The sequence below is a fragment of the Hyaena hyaena genome, unplaced genomic scaffold, assembly GCF_003009895.1.
Source record: "Hyaena hyaena isolate Hyena2069 unplaced genomic scaffold, ASM300989v1 scaffold_20, whole genome shotgun sequence".
Lineage (NCBI taxonomy): Eukaryota > Metazoa > Chordata > Mammalia > Carnivora > Hyaenidae > Hyaena > Hyaena hyaena.
This window is the reverse complement of record NW_024080652.1, coordinates 3,890,888-3,909,385: the sequence shown is the minus strand read 5'-3', so window position 1 is coordinate 3,909,385 and position 18,498 is coordinate 3,890,888. Positions and strand designations below refer to the sequence as shown.

Sequence of the window (18,498 nt, the reverse complement as noted above, 5' to 3'; positions counted from 1 at the left end):
GTGTGTAGGGGGTTCCCAGGACCCGCTTCTCAGGGTCTGTAAATCGCCAGGGGGACTCCCAGAACTTTACTTACTGTTTACTAGAAATGATACAGTTCAGCAACAGCCAGACGGAAGAGATGTCCAGGGCAAGGGACGGGGGAGGGATGTGGTGCATCCATGCCCTCTCCCGGTGCGCTGCCCTCCCAGCACCTCCACGTGTCACCGGCCTGGAAGCTCCCCAAACCCCGTTGTCCAGGTTTTTTTTTTTTGGAGGCTTCATCACATTGGTGGAATCGATTATTAACTCAATTTCTGGACCCTCTCCCCTCCCTGGAGGTTGGGGGGGGGTGGAGCTCAGAGTTGCTGGTGTCTCCTCCTGGCTTGGTGTTTCTGGTGAGCGGCCCCCATTCCGAGGCCATGTAGGGACTTACCCACAGTCGCCTCTTTAAACCAAAAGACGCTCCTGCGATCCAGGAAGCCCCACGGGGTTCTGGAGCTCTGTGTCAGGAACCAGGGACAGAGACCAAGTAGGTAGTTCTTACTGTGTCACAGCAGTGTGCTCACTGAACCCTGTGAGGGAGGTGAATCATGTTAACTGCACTTCACGGGTGGCCTTGTCACCTGCCCAAAGTCCTGGCAGCTAATGAGTACCCTCGCTGAGCTTTGAACACCTGCCCTGAGCCGTGCTGCCCCCCTGGGCCCTTGGCCAATATACAGTACCTTCTGCTGGGGAGATCAGGGGCTCACCCAATCCCGGCCTTCTGATGACGGAGTGAAAGACTAGAGCAGCAGAGGCTAATTGTCAACAAAAGAAATCAGTTACCAATGAAATCACCCCAGGAGCGGCCGCTGTTTGTAGGTTTTTGAGATCTGCTTTTGTATCCTGCTTTTTTAGACTTGGACGTTCCCATTTGCCATCAGCCTTATTTTACTCTGCCCGCCCCCCTCCCGCCCCCCCTTGGTTTTGATTCTCCCTGGCCATCAGCCATGTGGTGATTCAGTTGAGGTTGGTATTTTTCCCCATAATGACCATGGCAGTGACCATGTCTGTTCTGTGTACAGAGCTTGTTGTGTTGGGAGTGGTTTTCTCACTAAAAAATAGTAATTAGGTTCCCAGGAAAGGGCTTCCTGATCCGTGGGAAAGCAACTTCTCAGTGACACTGCTTTGGGAGATCAGGGGAAGGAAGAAAACACGAGTCCGTGCAGAACTTGCTTGGTGTCCCCCACTGGTCCCGTGTGCACAGCTGCGAAGCTGGGCGCCATGTGATGAGCTGTCCATTCTCAGCAGGTGTTTGTGGGGAACGGTTGTTCCTTCGACCCCCAGGAAGCCTTCTGATTTCAGAAATGTGACCAGGATTAAGGCATGATGCATCGGAAACGAGAAAATAAAATCCTATATATTTCCCTTTCCCAAATGGGGCTCCAGACTGAGTACCTTCTATCCCTGTAACACTGTCTGTTGTGTCCCTTATAATGCTGTTCGCTGTGAATGTCATTCGTCTGATAGCAAGCCGTGACTTCCGCTGTGGATCTTGGTAACATTTGCCCCGTATTCTCTTTTTATATTTCTTAATTTCCCACATCCTCTGGTCCCTTGACTTGGTTGTTTTGTTTTAGGAATGTGTCTTTTAAAAACCATAAGGTTACCCGCAGTCCACCCCCCCTGCTGCCCACCCGTCATCCCCCCTGGTCAGGACACTAGCCCGAGCTTGCTTCTTGCACGGAGTATCCCCACTTTGTTGTCCCTGCCACCGCCTCTTCCTCCAGCAGGACTCCCAGACGCTGTAGCAAAAGCTTGTAACTGGGTCTATAGATGCACCAGCATTTCCCGGACAGGCATCAGGACAGCCAGGTTGTTTCCAGTGCTTTGGTGTGATAAACAGAGCCATACCCGTGGGCTTGGACCAGTTTCCACCCTGGCAGGGAGGAGTAGCACCCCCTTCACCTACCATGGGGGGCGGGGCCTGGAGCTGGGGTGGGCGTGGCTGAGCGCTCAGTGCCACAAGGGGCTTCCACCCTACCGTGGCTGGGGCGGGGGGGGGGGCGGAGAGCAGCGAGGCTTAGACTGGGGTGGGCACGCAGAATGCGGAGTAACCCCCACAGGGAGTGGGCCGCTTCCACGGACCACCTGGGGGCGGGGCCTGGAGCTGGGGTGGGCGTGGCTGGGCGCAGAGTGACCCGGGCAGGGCCCGAGTGACTTGCTGCAGCGGAAGGGTTTTTGTGTGCTTCTTCCAGGAATGTGCCTGTGGGACTAACCTGCACCATCCTGGTTTTTTGTGGCATCATTTGGAAGAGTGTTAAGATGGGGGCAGCCTATGCATCCATCACTGGGAGGCGGTTAAATGAATTGGGCCCCCTTCCCACAGCTGCACACCGAGCAGCTGTTAAAAACAAGGCAGTCTCTGCATATCAGACATATTTGGGAGGGAAAGTTGCAAAGCAGGACATTTGGTAAATTCCCATTTGTGTTAAAAAAAAAATACTGTCTGTGCACAAACATATCTGCATAGCCTATTTACTCGGTAGTATGTGCTTTTGGAAACTTCTGGAAGGATATATCACGCAGCCACTAGTGACTCTAGTTAGCGCTGTGTACTTGACAGGATACGTTGGAGAGGAAATTGCACCTATACGCACTTTGTGTTTTTCTTTTTTTTTTTTTTACAATAAGCAGCATACAATAATGATGAAGTGATTAAGATGAAGAAAAAAAACGTACTTGGGGGAAGGGAGGGGTTTCGTTCCTCTCCCAGGCTGGTGAGCGAGGTTGGCCTCTGATGGCACCTCTGTTGCTTCCTCCCCCAGAAGAAGAAGGGGAAGGAGGCCGGCTCAGGAGGGGCAGCGCTGCCCCCACCCCGTGTTCCCGCCCTGCCCCCCGAGGCCCGGGCGCCCCACACCAGCTCCCCGGCCACTGCCAAGAGGAGCAAGGCCAAGGCCAAAGGGAAGGAGGTGAAGAAGGAGGTGAGGCTCGGGGTGCCCCAGGAGCCGTTCTGGTAGGCCCCTCCCAGACAGGGTGTCCTGGGCATGCCCGCCCCCCAGCAGGCTTTGTGTTTTTAATGTTTATTTTTGAGAGAGACAGAAAGAGGGGGGAGGGGGAGGAAGAAAAAGTGTGAGCGGCAATGAGTGGGGGAGGGGCAGAGACAAAGGGAGACAGAATCCGAAGCGGGCTCCAGGCTCTGAGCTGTGCAATAGACTGAGCCACCCAGGTGCCCCCACAGCAGGCCTTCTTTCCGCAGACCCACTGTGCGTGTTCGGAGGTGCTGCCTCAGCACACACGGGCCCTGGCCACTCGGGTTGCCCACCCATCCCATGCTCTGGCCTGTGGGTTGAGACCAGCGGGATCCCCCCTTCCCCCACTGCTCACGTGGCGGTCGCCTCTGCAGCCTGACTGAGCCCCTGGGTTTCCAAGGAGAATCCTAGGCAGCGGGACTTGCATGGTGTGCCCTGAGCCATTGGTCTGTTGTGCTCTGTCCCCAGAACCGGGGCAAGGGGGGAGCCGTAAGCAAGCTGATGGAGAGCATGGCTGCAGAGGAGGACTTTGAACCCAACCAGGACTCGAGCTTCTCCGAGGATGAGCACCTGCCACGTGGTGGGGCTGTGGAGCGGCCGCTAACTCCGGGTAGGTGCCCGCAATGCCCCCGTCGGCCTGGACCCGGAGTGTGGGAGGTTCCTCTGGGGAAACGGGCAGGGGCCCTGAGGGTGGGTGGGGGTATGGTATCTGGGTAAACTGAGAGAGGCCCGCTTGGTTCTGGGTTACTAACCGAGAACCGCTGTGGGGGGCGGGGGGGGGGGCGGTGGAGGCAGAGGCAGACGGCCCCATCTCCGGGCTGTGGTCAGCGTTTCCCCTAATGAAAATAAGAAGCTATCTGTGGCTGGAAGCGGAAAATCAGGACGGTTGGATTGGTTTTCAAAAGTGCTTTCTGCTGCTTTGTAGAGAACAACTTGGGGCCCGAGGGGGACGGGAGTCTGGGTAGGAGGCCCCTGTGGGGATCCCAGTGAGCGACGGTGGCAAGCGCAGCACGGAGGGAGATGAGGCGGGTGTGAGCAGACGTGAGCCGGTGGGAATGGGTGGTGGGAGAGCAGGCATGGAGGCGGGGGCAGGGTGAGAGCACGTGCCGTACTTTGCTGGCTGGAGTCCAGGGTGCCTGGAGAGCATCTGGTATGTGATGTACACTGGGCACCTGGACCTGGGGGAGCTCTGAGGGGAGACTAAGGAGGAGGTGAGGTGGGTGGGGCGGGTGTGGAGCAAGAGGAAGATGTGCAGGGCTGGGAACCTTGTCGCCTGGTTGGGAATGTATCAGCCAGCTGTTGCTGTGTAACAGAGTCACCCGGTGGTAGCTGGCAGTAGGTGTCTGTGTCTCGGTGGTCTGCGGGGCAGCTGGGCTTGTTCCCACAACAGCGGGATGGCCAGGGGCCCCCGGACGCGGGGTCAGCTCTGCTCTGGGGCCATTCACAACCCCCCCCCCCCCGGACCTGCGGGCGAGCCAGAGCGTGCTCTTTCTGCGGCCGTACTGCCAGAGGCTCACAGGGAAGGTGGGAGCTGCCGAGGCCTCTGGAGGCCTAGGTTCAGAATCAGTACTTGATCACTCCCACCTTCCTGCCATTGGCCAGAGTAAACCTCACTGCCACACGCTTAGTGACAAGGGCTGGGTGTCATCCACGGTGAGGCTGTGGCAGGGGTGTGGGTGAGGGAGAGGATGAACACGTGGGCCGGCCATTCTGTCCATTCCAGTGAGCTGTGTGGGTCGTGACAGGGTGGGGCTGGGTTCAAGGTCTCACAGGGGAGGAAGCATGAGCCATGGAGTCCAGAGCAGCGTGGTCGACCTGGAGGAGGAAAACCGGGGGGCGTCTGGCGTGGGGGTCCTGGAGGGGTGGCTTCTGAGCCAGGGGGAGAGGCAGCTTTGAGCTGTGGACAGGTGAGGAGTGCAGACAGTCTGGCCTGGAAGTTTGGCCAAGGGCAGGTATTGGTCTTCACCACAACACATAACACTCCAGGTAGAGAAAAAGCCAATGGAAGAGTCCTGGAGGTTTGGTGGAAGAGGCAGCAGTGGGCGGGCTGATGACCTGGTGGCTCGTGCCCAGGCCCAAAGGGTGCTGGTCTTTGAGGTAGAGGAGGGGTGGCATGTGCAAGCTGTCACGCCTGGGATCTTTCCAGAGGCCTGGGCCAGGAGGGGAGGGGCTGCACAGGGCCCCACTGCATGTCCCTGTTTGAGGCCTCCCCCCCAGGGGGTGTCCCTACTACCAGGCAGGCCTGGGGGAAGGGAGGCACAGGGCTGGGAAGGACGGTCTCCCAGCCGCCCCCCGCTCCAGCCCTGTATCTCTGCGTGTCCCCCTGCAGCTCCACGCTCCTGCGTCATTGACAAGGATGAGCTGAAAGACGGCCTGCGTGTGCTCATCCCCATGGATGACAAGCTGCTGTACGCGGGGCATGTGCAGACGGTGCACTCGCCAGACATGTGAGTAGAGGCCTGGGCAGGGGGGGCAGGATTGCACTGGCTTCGGAGCCTGCACACCCTCCCACAGCCCGGTGTCTGGGGGGCCTTGCTGGGCCTCTGTGGGCAGGTGCTTTGCTTCTCTGGGCTGAGGCTGCTTCTCCCTAGAACAGGGGAACAGTGCCTGGGAGGGCAGCACTTGGTGAGGGAGGCCTGAGTGGGCATGGCCAGCCCCCCCCCCCCCCCGCATTCTGTACTGGCCTCTCTTGGATCTAAAACCCCTAGTTGTACAGATAGGGAAACGGAGGCACAGAAGGGGAGAGCCCCTCGGCCCAGGCTCATACAGCAAATCCCTGGGCTCTGCCATCCAGCCCGAGTGGTCTGGAAGGCGGAGCTGGTGCCGCTGGGGTCAGTGGTTGAGGTGCAGGGTCCCTCCGGGAAGGTCTGCCATCACTGTCACCTCACACCACACCTGCTGTGGCCTTGCAGATACCGTGTGGTAGTGGAAGGCGAGCGTGGGAACCGGCCCCACATCTACTGTCTGGAGCAGCTGCTGCAGGAGGCGGTGAGGGGGGCAGGGGAGGCGGGGCCGCTGGGCAGTTGGGGGCGGGGCTGTTTCTGGTCATCCCTGGCACTCAATCCTTCACTCTCGCTCGCAGATCAACGACGTGAGGCCGGCCTCCACGCGCTTCTTGCCACAAGGGACCAGGATCGCAGCCTACTGGAGCCAGCAGTACCGCTGCCTCTACCCGGGCACTGTGGTTCGAGGTGAGGCGCCCCCCCAGACCCTCTCTGGCATCCCCCCCACAGCCCCTCCCTGGCACCCCCCCAGACCCTCCCTGGCATCCCCCACCCCAGACCCTCCCCAGCACACCCCCAACCCTCCCCGGCATTCCCCCGCAGACCCTCCCCGGCACCCCCCAAGACCCACCCCAGCACCCCCCATAGACCCTCTCTGGCATCCCCCACCCTAGACCCTCCCTCCCTTCCCCAGACCTCAGACCCTCCCCTGCATACCCCCCTCAGACCCTCCCTGGCATTCCCCCCACCCTAGACCCTCCCCGGCATCCCTCCCGCTCCCAACCCGACCCTCCCCGGCATCCCACCATTGCCTCGTGTGGCCTCTGGTCATGGCTGGGCCCAGGCGCTCAGACTCTCAATCTGCTTTCGGCTGTGCTGGCTTCACACCCAGCTTCTTGGGGACTGTGTCACTCCATCTTAAATCCTACCATCGGGGGAATTTCTCTCATTTCCCATACGGGGACACGTAGGATGGAACGGCCAGAACTGGCTCAGGTCACATGGATTTCATTGGCTACCGTGAAGTCTTGTCTTTGAGCCTAGGTCATGTGCTCATTCCTGACACCAGCAAGTGAGATGGCCCAGGAGAGGAGACGGTGACTTCCCCAGGAAAGCTGGGGTGTTGCTAGCCGAGCATGAGATGGGAAGCAAGGCCAACATAAGTAATAGGCGCCCCAGAAGATGCAGGGATCAGACAGACAGACACCGCAGATACTCAGTGCAAAATGGACATTTCCCAGAGATGGGCTCTAGGTGTTTGTTCTTCAAACAAACAGCCAGAAGGCAAATGCAGTGTACCCCTTGCCGCCCAACATCCACATCCACCTGGAAGGTGGGACAGAGATGCTGGGCAGGAAGTCTTCCCTGCCAGAGACACCATGATGGGGTCACTCTTGGGACTTCCCCCAGTTATCACTCAGAATTCCTCTTCTCCAGCTCCAGTGTTTCATCTGCATCTTTCTCTTCCCCATTCTGTTCCCTTGTTTCCGTAGGGAATCTCTCTGTAGCTTTCTGAGGAGGGTCCCTGGCAGTAAATCCCTCCCATATGCGCATGCTTGACATCTCTTTATTCTGGCATGTTCTTCAGAGATAGTTGAGCTGGGGATAAATTCAAGGTTGGAAATAATTTTCAAAGTCACTGCTCCGTTTTTATCTGGCTGTCCGTGTTGGCTAAGTCTGATGTCCTGGTTAAAACCACATCTTTGTAGTTTCTCTCTGGAAACTTTTAGGATGTTCTTGTTATTCCTAGATCTGGAATTTCATGTGGGTTTGTGTGTCTTTGTATGTCTCCGTGTGGGTGTGTCTTATGTCTCTGAGTGTCTCTGTCTCCATGCATGGGGGTGTGTGTGTGTGTGTGTCTCTGTGTGTGTGATGAACGTGTGTCTGATGTGTTTGTGTGTCTCTGTATATGTATGTGTGTATCTCTGTGTGTGTCTCTGCCTCTGTGTCTATACATGGGTGTGTCTGTGTGCGCGCGTGTTTGTGTCTCTGTGTCCGTGTGTGCGCGTGTTGCTGGGGGTTTGGGAGCAGAGGGCTTCGTGAAGCAAATGCAACTCGCTGCGTGGCCCTCCGAGAGCAGCTCCCTGTCGTCTGCTGCCCTCCGGGACCGTGCCCTGGCCTGCAGCGCCTCTGTCTTCTTTCCTATTGTTGTCTGTTTCTTCACCTTTTTGTTCAGCCTCCCAGGAGGTTTCCTCTAATAAACCGGACCTTCTGGCCCTTCCATTCTGTTGAAGTTTTGAAATTCCTGCTGTCACATAAGAAATTCCTAGAGTTTTTTCTTATGCTCTGAGTGTTTTTTTTTTCTTTCAACTTTTTTTGTCCTGTCTTGTTTTTATATTATTTTGTTTCTTATCATGTTTGCTGGTATCCGTGTTCTCTTTCTGTAAACTTCTTGGAGAAAGGACTATTTCCACATTCGAGTTTCTGTAGCTCCCTTTTCTCCTGACTTTCCCTTCCCCTCTCTCGGGGTTCTGTGCTCTTTCTTCAGCCCCCCGAACTCTCTGGTCCATATCTGTCTGTCATTTAGAGGCTGGCCTCTCAGGCCAGGTGCTCTGTACTAAGCAGATTGGAAGCCCTGTGCGTGAGCAGCCATGTTTCATGGGGACCTCAGGTCCTCATACCCGGGGCTTCCTGCTGCTGGCTGGCAAACCGCCCATGCCCTGCCTTTGGGGTCCTGGGGTCACCCACCTAACTCCCGTGTGCCCCAGGTATAAATCCTCTGCCTGTCCAGAGTTGGGGTCCCCTGACCCCTGCCTGCAGAGGTGCGAGGCGCCTCTCGGGCCTGAGCCTTGCAGAGCTCCCTTGTGAAAGTGGCCCCCTTCCAGGCCCCCAACAGCAGAGGAAGCCCTCCTCCATGCAGGAGAGTGTCTGGGAAACGCCCCGCTCCTGCCGTCAGCCGCCAACCTGCTACGTCTGGCCAGCAGGCTTCCCGCCCTTGCTCTTGCTCGCTGTTGCTCTGGGGAAGGTCTTGGGGATGAGTCAGGATAGGCTCAGTGGAATGAGCATTGCTGGTGTTCCTGCTGGGCCATGAGACTCGAAGTCTCGCATTTTGCACCACTGTATACCTGCCCCTGTACTTCCCAAGCCCAGAGCTGTTTACCAGCTGGTTTCTACTCCCCTTTTGCACCTGTGGCCACCGGAGAGCAGGGGTCCACTGGCCTCCCTGACGCTGCCCCTCTGCCAACAGGCTTGCTAGGCCTCGAGGACGACGGGGACCTGATTACGGTGGAGTTTGATGACGGGGACACAGGGAGGATTCCTCTCTCCCACATCCGCCTCCTGCCTCCCGACTATAAGATCCAGTGTGAGTGGTGGCCCTGCTGCCCTGGTGGGGGTGACCCCCACATCCACACCTGGCTCTCCACAAACCCAACCCTGTGCTCTGGCCACCGTTCGGCCATTTGCACCCTTGGGATGGAAATGGCAAGAGCTGTGAATGGGGCTCCCACAGTGGGCTTGGGGGAGGGGCTCCCAGGCTCCAAGTCTGTGTCCCCCGGGGGGCCAGGCCATCAAGGCTGGTCAGTCACCATTCCTGATAGTTCCACACTCCACATGTCTACGAGAGCACTGAGTTCCTGGCTTCGTGCTGTGCGTCTGGAAATCCCATCCCCCTTGACTGACTAATATGAAGCTCAGGTTCAAGGAGGGAAATGACTTTTCCTGGGGTCCCACATCTAATTAGAACCAGAGCCAGGACTTGGACCTGGGGGTCAGTGGTTTTGAGCATCCTCCAAATGGATTATAAAACCCACGAAAGTGAATCTTTGCTCAGTCCCACCCAGTCCATTCGGGGACCCCCCATGGAGCTTTTTGTGCGTGCAGACACCTGAGTTGCATCCCTGCAGATGGAGTCACCCTCTCCAGCTGCACAGCCCCTCCAGGCAGGCCAAGCAGTGTCAGCCACAGGGTCTTCTGGTCCGTGTCCCCCTTGACAGACGATGCTCTGGTGGCTGGGAGAGCAGAGACCCAGGCCTGAGCCATCGTGTGCCTTGCCCTGCAGGTGCGGAGCCATCCCCAGCCCTTCTGGTGCCAAGTGCCAAGCGTCGCAGCCGGAAGACCAGCAAAGACACTGGGGACAGCAAAGAGGGGGGCACGCCAGGGTCTGAGGAGTCCGGCGCCAAGGCGCGAGGGCGTGGGCGGAAACCCAGCACCAAAGCCAAGAGTGGTACGTTGGCCCCAGCTCTGCCTCTGGTGAGGCACAAGAGCAGGTGCAGGCACCCATGGGCACTTGCTGCACATCGGGATGGCATGGGGTCTGCGCTCAGGGACCGCGCCTCACCTCTGTGGGAACTTGGCCCTGGGGCCACTTTGGCCATTTGATAGACCTGGAAACTGAGGCTCAGGGAGTCATGATCATCTGTCTCAGGCAGAGCTGAAGTTCACTCAAGGTGTTCACTCCAGAATCCAGAGACAGGTGCTAAGAGCCGAGACTACCAAGGACCATTTGGGGGTCACCACATGTGCGGTGACGGTGACATGAGAGTTGGCTCATCCTGGGCCCAGAGCGGGTGGCCCCCAGGCATGGTCCCCGGTCACTGCAGAGGAAGTGGCAGGGCCACCACTGAGACCGGGCCTTCGGGCTCGGGAAGCCCCTGGCTGCCCTGACCTCACCTCAGCTTTTTCCTTCTCTTTTCTAGATAGAGCTGCCATCCTGGAGGAGGGAGGCCCAACAGATGAGGCCCCCAGTACCCCACTGGCCCCGGAGCCCATCAGCACCCCAAGCTCCAAGAAGAGCCCTCCAGAGCCCGTGGACAAGAGGGCCAAAGCCCCCAAGGCTCGCCCAGTGGCCCCACAGGCCAGCCCAGCCCCGTCCACCTTTACCAGCTGCCCGGCTCCTGAGCCCTTTGGGGAGCTGCCGGCCCCTGCTGCGGTCCTGGCCCCCGCCCCCCTCGTCACCATGCCTATCGCCATGCCCGCCACCCGCCCCAAGCCCAAGAAGGCCCGAGCTGCCGATGAGGCAGCTGCCAAGGGCTCCCGGAGGCCCGGGGAGGAGGCCGAGCTGCTCGTCAAGCTGGACCACGAGGGGGTGACGTCCCCCAAAAGCAAGAAGGCCAAAGAGGCCCTGCTTCTGCGGGAGGACCCAGGGGCCGGGGGCTGGCAGGAGCCCAAGGGCCTCCTGGGCCTGGGCAGCTACCCACCGACCACAGGCAGCGGCGAGCCCAAGGCCGCCCGGCCTAAGTCCGGGGACGGCGACCTGGCCCAGGAGCCTGGGGCTGGGCTCGAGTTCGAGGACTCGAGTGACCCCAAGAGCCCGGACAAGGCCCAGGCCGAGCAAGATGGGGCCGGGGAGTCGGAGAGCGGCGGGAGCAGCAGCGACAGTGGCAGCAGCAGCAGCAGCTCAGAGACCGAGGGGGAGGAGGAGGGCCGGGGCGGCGGCGGCAGGAACTGTAGCGCCTCCAGCTCCAGGGCGTCCTCCTCCTCCTCCTCCTCCTCGTCCTCCTCCTCATCCTCCTCTTCTTCCTCCTCCTCCTCGTCCTCCTCTTCCTCCTCCTCCTCCTCCTCCTCCTCCTCGTCCTCCTCGTCCTCATCCTCCTCGTCCTCCTCGTCCTCCTCCTCTTCCTCCTCCTCCTCCTCTTCCTCTTCCTCGTCCTCGTCCTCCACCACAGACGATTCTTCCTGCAGCTCTGACGACGAGGCGGCACCGCCCCCCGCAGCCGGCCCCTCCACGGCCCCGGCCCTGCCCAGCAAGGCGCCCAAGCAGGCGGGCAAGGCTCGCTCCTCGGCCCCTTCTCCGGGCAAGAAGGCCCCGGCACCCCCGCCCCAGGCGCCCCCGCCGCAGCCCGCACAGCCCCTGCAGCCCAAGGCTCAGGCTGGGGCCGGGGCCAAGAGCCGGCCGAAGAAGAGGGAGGGCGTCCACCTCCCCACCACCAAGGAGCTGGCCAAGCGGCAGCGCCTGCCGTCCGTGGAGAACCGACCCAAGATCGCCGCCTTCCTGCCCGCGCGCCAGCTCTGGAAGTGGTTCGGCAAGCCCACCCAGGTAGCGGAGGTCCGAGGGTCTGGGCACGGTGTTCCCTGGTGGGCTGGCGCCTGCATGCCCATCCTTTCTCCAGCCCGACACAGGGTGGGTGGGGGTGAGGGGGGCCCATTTCATACCTGGGTGTGCCCGAGCACACCCACCATGCTGGGTGGAAGCCGGGTGCCCTCTGTTACCCCAGACGTGCCCTTTGGGGAGCCCAGCAAGAGAAGACAACGGGGAAGGGCGCCCAGGTGCCCTGCAGAGGGTCTCACAACCCCGGGGCCCCGCAGCCCGCCCTGGCTCTAGGCCTCAGGCTGACCCGTGTGGCGACCCCAGCGGGAGGCGCTTCCTTGCCTTTATTTGCCAGCAGAGGCCTAGGGTTGTCTCCTGGCCTGGCTGGATTGGGTGCCGCCCTCCCCCCCGCCCCCCAAGCTCATCAGAGGGAGACTGTTCTGGTGGGGCCGTGTGGATGGTTCTCCAGAAGGAGCGCTCCCGGCCCACCCACCTGCACAGGCAGATGTGCGCCACCCGTACACCTGTGTGCGCGCACAGGCACCGTGAGCTTTCCGTGAGCTTTCCGCAGAAGGGGGACAGTCCCCATGGTCACCGGTCCATTCCACGCCCCTCATCCTCGGGTGCGGCTCACAGGTTTGCTCATGGTGCCTGGCTCCCTGGTGCAGGCCCCTCGAGGCCACACCCGAGGCAGGCTTGGAAGTGATGCCCCCTAGGGCTGTCCCTGCTCCAGAGCCACTCCGGGGTTGACAGCGATGAGCTTGTGGGGTGTGACCATGCACCTTTTGGGACCATGGGGGTGTGTGTGTGGTGTTGCCTCCCCAGGTTCGTCAGCAAGGCGGGAAAAATTCGGGGAGTTCAGAATTAAGACCCCCAGCTTGGGGGTTTCTGTCTTAGTGGTGTTTTTTTCGGCCCCCTCTGCCAGTGACCCCAGGGGCAGACTCCCCCAGAAGGCTCCTCAGAATGGGGGTACAGAGCGGAACATCTGGAAGCAGCACCCACTCTCCTGAGGGCTTCCCTGCTTTTAAGTCACTAACTTGACCCTGGGACAGATAATCTGCGTCCCTGGCCCCGTGGGGCATCGGGTGTCCAGTGTTAAGCTCACTCGGATTGCTGGCCCCAGGAGAAGAGCGTGCCTCTCGGTGAGGCCACCACTGGGGGAGACAAATTTGAACACCTAGAATCTTCCCTGACATTCCCAACCAGGCCCCCTGGACCTCTGACCCCAGCAGGTGGTTTACTGAGAGGACATATCAAGGACTGACAGCTTCTGAGCTGGTCACATCCTTGCTGTCTTGCGTCCGTCGTTACTGGCTCGTTCCGTATTTTTCGCCTGCCATTTGCAGATGTACTAGTGACACCGAGGCTCTTCCGGCTGTAGCAGACAGAGCACAGGGCCAAGCTTAGTGGCCACTGAAGTCCATGCTTCAGGTGCAGCCGGAGCCCAGGGGGTTGAAAGGCCGTCTTCAGACCCCCTTGGGCGTCCATGCTCCAGGCATCCGTTTCCCCTTCCTGCCTCTGCGCTGGTCTCTTGCCCCGACAGCCCCTCCCTTCCTGGCAGCAAGCAGCTTCAGGGGCTCCTAGCTCCTGCTCTGCCAGCCCGGAAGTGATGCTAGAGAGGAAGTATCTTTTTGCAAGGGGTTCAAGCTAAAGTTGACACGTCTTGGGCTTGGGTGCCAAGCCCACCTCTGAGCCGATCATAATTGCCAGTGGGAAGGCAGGATGTTCAGGGCGTCCGCACCGAGCCCTGTGTGCACTGCCAGGGGGCGGGATCAGCCCCACGGGGGAACCCCACGGACGGAGGCGGGTCTGTGAGAAGGGGAGTAGCTTGTGGGTGCCAGAAAGAGTAACGGCCGTCAAAGAGGAGTTGGTTTAGAAATCTTAGCTGTCTGCCTCACCTCGAATTTACTTATTTTCAATGTTGAGCTGAAAAGCAGTTGAGCAGTTCATAGGACATACCAGAAATCAGGGAAAGGATTTCAGAACCCGTCACCACCAGGGACCCAGTGAATTAAAAGAAAAAGTACCTGCTGAAGAAATTTGGAAATTGGTGTGTAGTTTTCTTGTGTTTAGATAAATTGGCTTTGAGTCACTTCGTAGCCAATGTGAAAATGGCAAAGTGATTTTAGATCTTAGTTTGAAGAGAGCATGCACTGGCTTGTGCAGGGCAGAGCTTTGCTCAGGCCTGGCTTCTGGGGGTTTGTCCCTAGGGACAGTGATGGCAGGCCCCAGAGCTGCCTGGGGCTCTGATGGGTTTGGAATCCTGACGGCAGGCAGGTCTCTCCCCTCCTCGGAACCTGCACGTCCGTCCCCATGCTAGCCGAGGCTGGGGCACTGAGCAGGCTCCAGGAAATGTCTGTTGAGTGACGAAGAAAAAACGGCACGCAGTGGGCCTGGCAGATGTGGGTCTAGTGCTGACTCCTGCAGGCCCTGGGCTCACCTTAGAGGCTTCCCCTGGGGTCTAACATTGTCCCAGTGACAGCCCTCAGCCCGTGCCCCTTACTCCATTGCCCCTGATCAGGCCACTTAGGTGGCTGACTCAGCCCCACGCTGCCTGTGGGGGTGTAGAATGAGGCTATGCAGCAAGTGACCTGTGGCCCCAGGGTCTGAATGGCTGCGTGCAAGCTGTGGAGGGTGGAGTCATGCACTCTGTCCAGAGGCAAAGCTGTGAGCCCCTGGGCTCCCCTGTCCTGTCACCCCACTGGCCCTCACTGGCACTGTCTGGAACTTGCGGGTCCACATGGGGCTCCTGGGCCCAGGGCTTGGCCTCCGTGAGCCCTGTGGACAGCAGTGCAGTTTGGCCAGGACGGGGAACTGGAGGTTCCTCTTAAGTTTTTTTTTTTTAACCTAGCTTTGAGAGAGAGAGTGCGCGCACCGCGCACATGAGCTAGGGAGGGGCAGAGAGACAGAGGGAGACACAGAATCCGAAGCAGGCTCCAGGGTCCGAGCTGTCAGTACAGAGCCCGACGCGGGGCTTGAATCCATGAACTGGGAGATCATGACCTGAGTTGGTCAGACACTTAACCAACTCAGCCACCTGGACGGTCCCAGAGGTCCCTCTTAGCTGAGCTCCTTAGTGTCAGTGAAGCCTCTCTTAGACCCCCAGTGTGCAGAGAGGTTAAGAAGTCCCCTGGGTAGAAGAAGCAAGGGGCTGCCTCCCACCCCGGCCTCTGCAGAGCCCTGGGGTTGGAGGACCGGCCCGGGGCTCCCTGACTCGCGTGTCCCGCAGCGCCGCGGCATGAAGGGCAAGGCCCGCAAGCTGTTCTACAAGGCCATCGTGCGTGGCAAGGAGATGATCCGCATCGGGGACTGCGCCGTGTTCCTGTCGGCTGGCCGCCCCAACCTGCCCTACATCGGCCGCATCCAGAGCATGTGGGAGTCCTGGGGCAGCAACATGGTGGTCCGCGTCAAGTGGTTCTACCACCCCGAGGAGACCAGCCCAGGCAAGCGCCTCCACGAGGGCCAGGTGAGGCCGGGAAGCGGTGGCCCCTCGGGCCCAGAGAGTGAGGCTGGGGCACTTGGCTCTGAGGCCTGAGGCCGGGCTGACCGCCGCCTGGTGTCTGTCACGCACACAGCACTGGGACCAGAAGTCTGGCCGCAGCCTCCCCGCAGCCCTGCGGGCCTCCAGCCAGAGGAAGGACTTCATGGAGGTAGGGAGCGTGGGCTGGAGGCGGGCTGCCTCAAACCGTCTGCACTCAGCCCGGCGGGGGCCGGGCCTCTGACCCCAACCCCACGTCCGACGCTGAACCCCATGTGTGCCACGCTGGCACCCCTGTACTCTGGGCCCTCACTCTTCGGGTCCCTGTCCTGGCATCTCTCTTGGTCTCATAACCCCAGCCTCTATCTCGCGGTCTCTCTGGGGCATCTTTCTGTCTCAGCCCTCAAGGTTCTCCCTGGTCCTGTCGGTCTGGGAAGGGGTGGCGGCTTCGCTGTCTTCCTGCCCTGAGCCCACCTGCTGTGCCCACAGCGTGCCCTGTACCAGTCCTCGCACGTGGACGAGAACGACGTGCAGACCGTGTCGCACAAGTGCCTGGTGGTGGGCCTGGAGCAGTACGAGCAGATGCTCAAGACCAAGAAGTACCAGGACAGCGAGGGTCTGTACTACCTCGCGGGCACCTACGAGCCCACCACCGGCATGATCTTCTCCACCGACGGCGTGCCTGTGCTCTGCTGAGCGCCCAGCACCCTGCCAGCTGCCTTGTGCCCCGAGGCCCGGCTGACTGGGGCCCCTCGCCATCACTGCCACGTCTTGGGGGCCACGTGCATGCAGGTGTGCCCTTGGATGCCCTGGCGTGCGTGAGTGTGTACATGTGTGTGCCTGTATGCATGCACGTGTGTGCACACATGTGCACACGTCTCTGGCCCCCTCTGCGTCCCCCTCTGTGCCCCCCAAGACGGGGTTCCTCTCAGCTATCAGGGTATGGCTCTGCCGGGCCCCCCTTAAGGGCCTCCCCTCCAGCACCTTGTAAGCACTTGGCCAGGCCAGGCCCCCGGCCCCCAGGCGCCTTCAGCCAAGGCCCAACGGGGACTCAGTGGGGAGGGGGTTTCCAGGGAACCAAACTGACATTCATCCTGGGGTTCCCGCGGCTTGTGGGTCCGGCTCCTAGTGCCTGACCCCTACCCCCGCCCCCACCTCAGCACGGAGCCCACTCCGAACCTCCTGCCGTGAGACAGGGAGTGGCCGGGTGCCCGCCAGCCTCACGGCTCTCGCCAGGCCCTGCTCTGGGCACCGGCCAGGGCCCGGCCTCCGCCCACTCAGGACGGCCCGGACTGGGGCGCCAGGGCCGGGTGAGGGTGGAGCCCAGGAGCAACAGGCAGGTGCCAGGCGGAGGGGGCTGCTTGCCCTGAGGGCCCCGCCTCCTGGTCCGGCCCCTTACACTACAGACAACCCCAATGGTGCTGAAATCCTCATCCCGGCCACGCCCGGCCCTCCTGCCCAGGCCTCGGCCCGCCCGGAGGGAGGCGGCACTTGGTAACCTGTACAGTTTTATCGTACCGAGAGACTCTCCTTGCCCCTGTATCATACGCCTTTAAATGGAGTCAACTTTTTAATTATATATATAAAGATAAATATATATAAATATATATAAATATAAACTTTTTAAAACTGTGAAAAAAATAGCTATGAAATTATAAAAAAAAAACACATTCTGACGTGCAGAATATTATTTTTTATTTCCTATTAGATTGTGTCTAGCACCCAGCTTCACGAGCCCCCCCTTCATCCCAAGCACACCCCGCCCGCCCTGCCCAGCCCAGGTGTACTGTACTCGCCCCCAAAACGGAGAAACAGTTAGGGAGAGCAGAGGCCAAGGGGGGGCAGGCCCAGCCGGGCGCAGCGGCCCGGCTCCCACGGCTCAGCCCCAGCCCCAGAAAGCACTTACCAGCCCCCGGGCCTTCCAGGGGGACGGGAGGCCTCGTCCAGACAATCTTAAGGGAAGGAAAAGCCAGACTTCGGTTTTGTTTTTTGGGGGAATTTTTTTTTTTTTTTTAAGTTTCTTTTGGAATTTTGTTGGCGAATTCTGTGTGATCTTTTTCATAAAAAAAGAAAAGAAAAAAGAAAAAGCTATAATCGGAGGATACTTTTGTCTGGAGTGGTTCATTTCGGGGGCTGGGGAGGTGGTACATGATGTGTGGCAGCAGCTGGGGGTGGTGCTGACCTTTTAGGCCCAGGAGCTGGGTGTCTCCCCCCCCCCCATACAGTGACCACTGACCACACGGGGCTACTTACATCCAAGCTAACTGAAATGAAGGGAAATGAAAAGTTTCTTGGTTGCCCCGGCCATGTGGCCAGTGGCTACTGCATTGGGTGGCTGGAATACAGAACGTGTCCATCGGTGCAGAAAGTTCTCTTGGCCAGTGAGAGGTTGGGGGACTTGCACCTCCTGTTTCTGGAAAATGCCAAGATCAGTACTCCCAGCCACACTCCTACCTGAAGACCACAAGCATGAGGACGATGCTGAGGATGGGAGTGGCCCTGAGCAGGTGTGGAGATGTGGGCGCGACGGGCTGGGGGAGTCTGGGCCCTTCTCCTGGTGCTGCTACCCACTCCTTCCCTGAGGTCAGCTCTCAGCCCGACTCCATTGGCACCTGCCCAGCCACCAGCCAGGAGAAAGGCACTGATGGTCCTCTAGCTTCAGAGAAACTGAGTCACGTGACAGCAGGAGCAGCAGTAGTGAACTGGCGCCACCTGGCAGTCCCTGTGGTATCACCTGGAGGTCTCGGCTCTTCCCACAGCTGCCCAGGGTGCCCACCTGGGTCCCAAAGTGATGCCTGCCCAGTGCGTTCCAGTGGCTGGAGCACAGCCCCTTGATGGCCAGTCCCCCCGCCCCGTCCCAGCTCTCCTCCAAGGGACCTGCATCAAAGAGTGGACCAGCTCCACTTCTTGAGGGAAATGAAGGCATCAAACAGTACAGGAAGTTGTTCCTATCACACAGATCAGCCGCAGAGCTAGGGCTTTGCCACTGAACACGCAGACCCCAGGTCCTGGCTCTTGAGTTCCTGCAGGCAGGGGGCAAGCTGTCTCCCCTTTCTTTCTCCCCATTCAAATGAGCAGGACACAGTCCTCTTCCCTAACCTGAGCACCAAGGTGCCCTTCAAACCCCAAATGCTTCCAGCTCCTGGGCCACCGTTCACCCCCCATACCAGGTGCAGGGAGCCCCTGCTGCTACCAGATTGACCCATCCCCATCCGCCCTCTTTGAACAAACTCCAGGCCTGGGTGTGGACAGGGCCACTTTCCAGATGACAAGAGGAACGTCCCAGCCGCCAGGACCCTTTCCCCCACCCACACTACTCCGGGGGGGGGGGCAACCCC

At 59.7% G+C, this 18,498-nt stretch overlaps 1 protein-coding gene across 2 annotated transcripts in view; it reads left to right on the top strand.

Annotated features, from left to right (window-relative positions):
* The window catches only part of TNRC18 (trinucleotide repeat containing 18), an 86,861-nt gene extending 69,599 nt beyond the window's left edge, over positions 1–17,262 (top strand). For both annotated transcript variants that reach the window (XM_039226153.1, XM_039226154.1), the window contains exons 19-29: positions 2,788–2,943; positions 3,460–3,601; positions 5,321–5,438; positions 5,904–5,979; positions 6,074–6,182; positions 8,902–9,018; positions 9,715–9,879; positions 10,352–11,691; positions 14,912–15,148; positions 15,258–15,332; positions 15,650–17,262. In XM_039226153.1, the coding sequence (XP_039082084.1) occupies positions 2,788–2,943; positions 3,460–3,601; positions 5,321–5,438; positions 5,904–5,979; positions 6,074–6,182; positions 8,902–9,018; positions 9,715–9,879; positions 10,352–11,691; positions 14,912–15,148; positions 15,258–15,332; positions 15,650–15,856 (2,742 nt within the window). In that variant the 3' untranslated portion in view covers positions 15,857–17,262. The remainder of the gene's footprint in view (positions 1–2,787; positions 2,944–3,459; positions 3,602–5,320; positions 5,439–5,903; positions 5,980–6,073; positions 6,183–8,901; positions 9,019–9,714; positions 9,880–10,351; positions 11,692–14,911; positions 15,149–15,257; positions 15,333–15,649) is intronic.
* Positions 17,263–18,498: the final 1,236 nt, after the last annotated feature.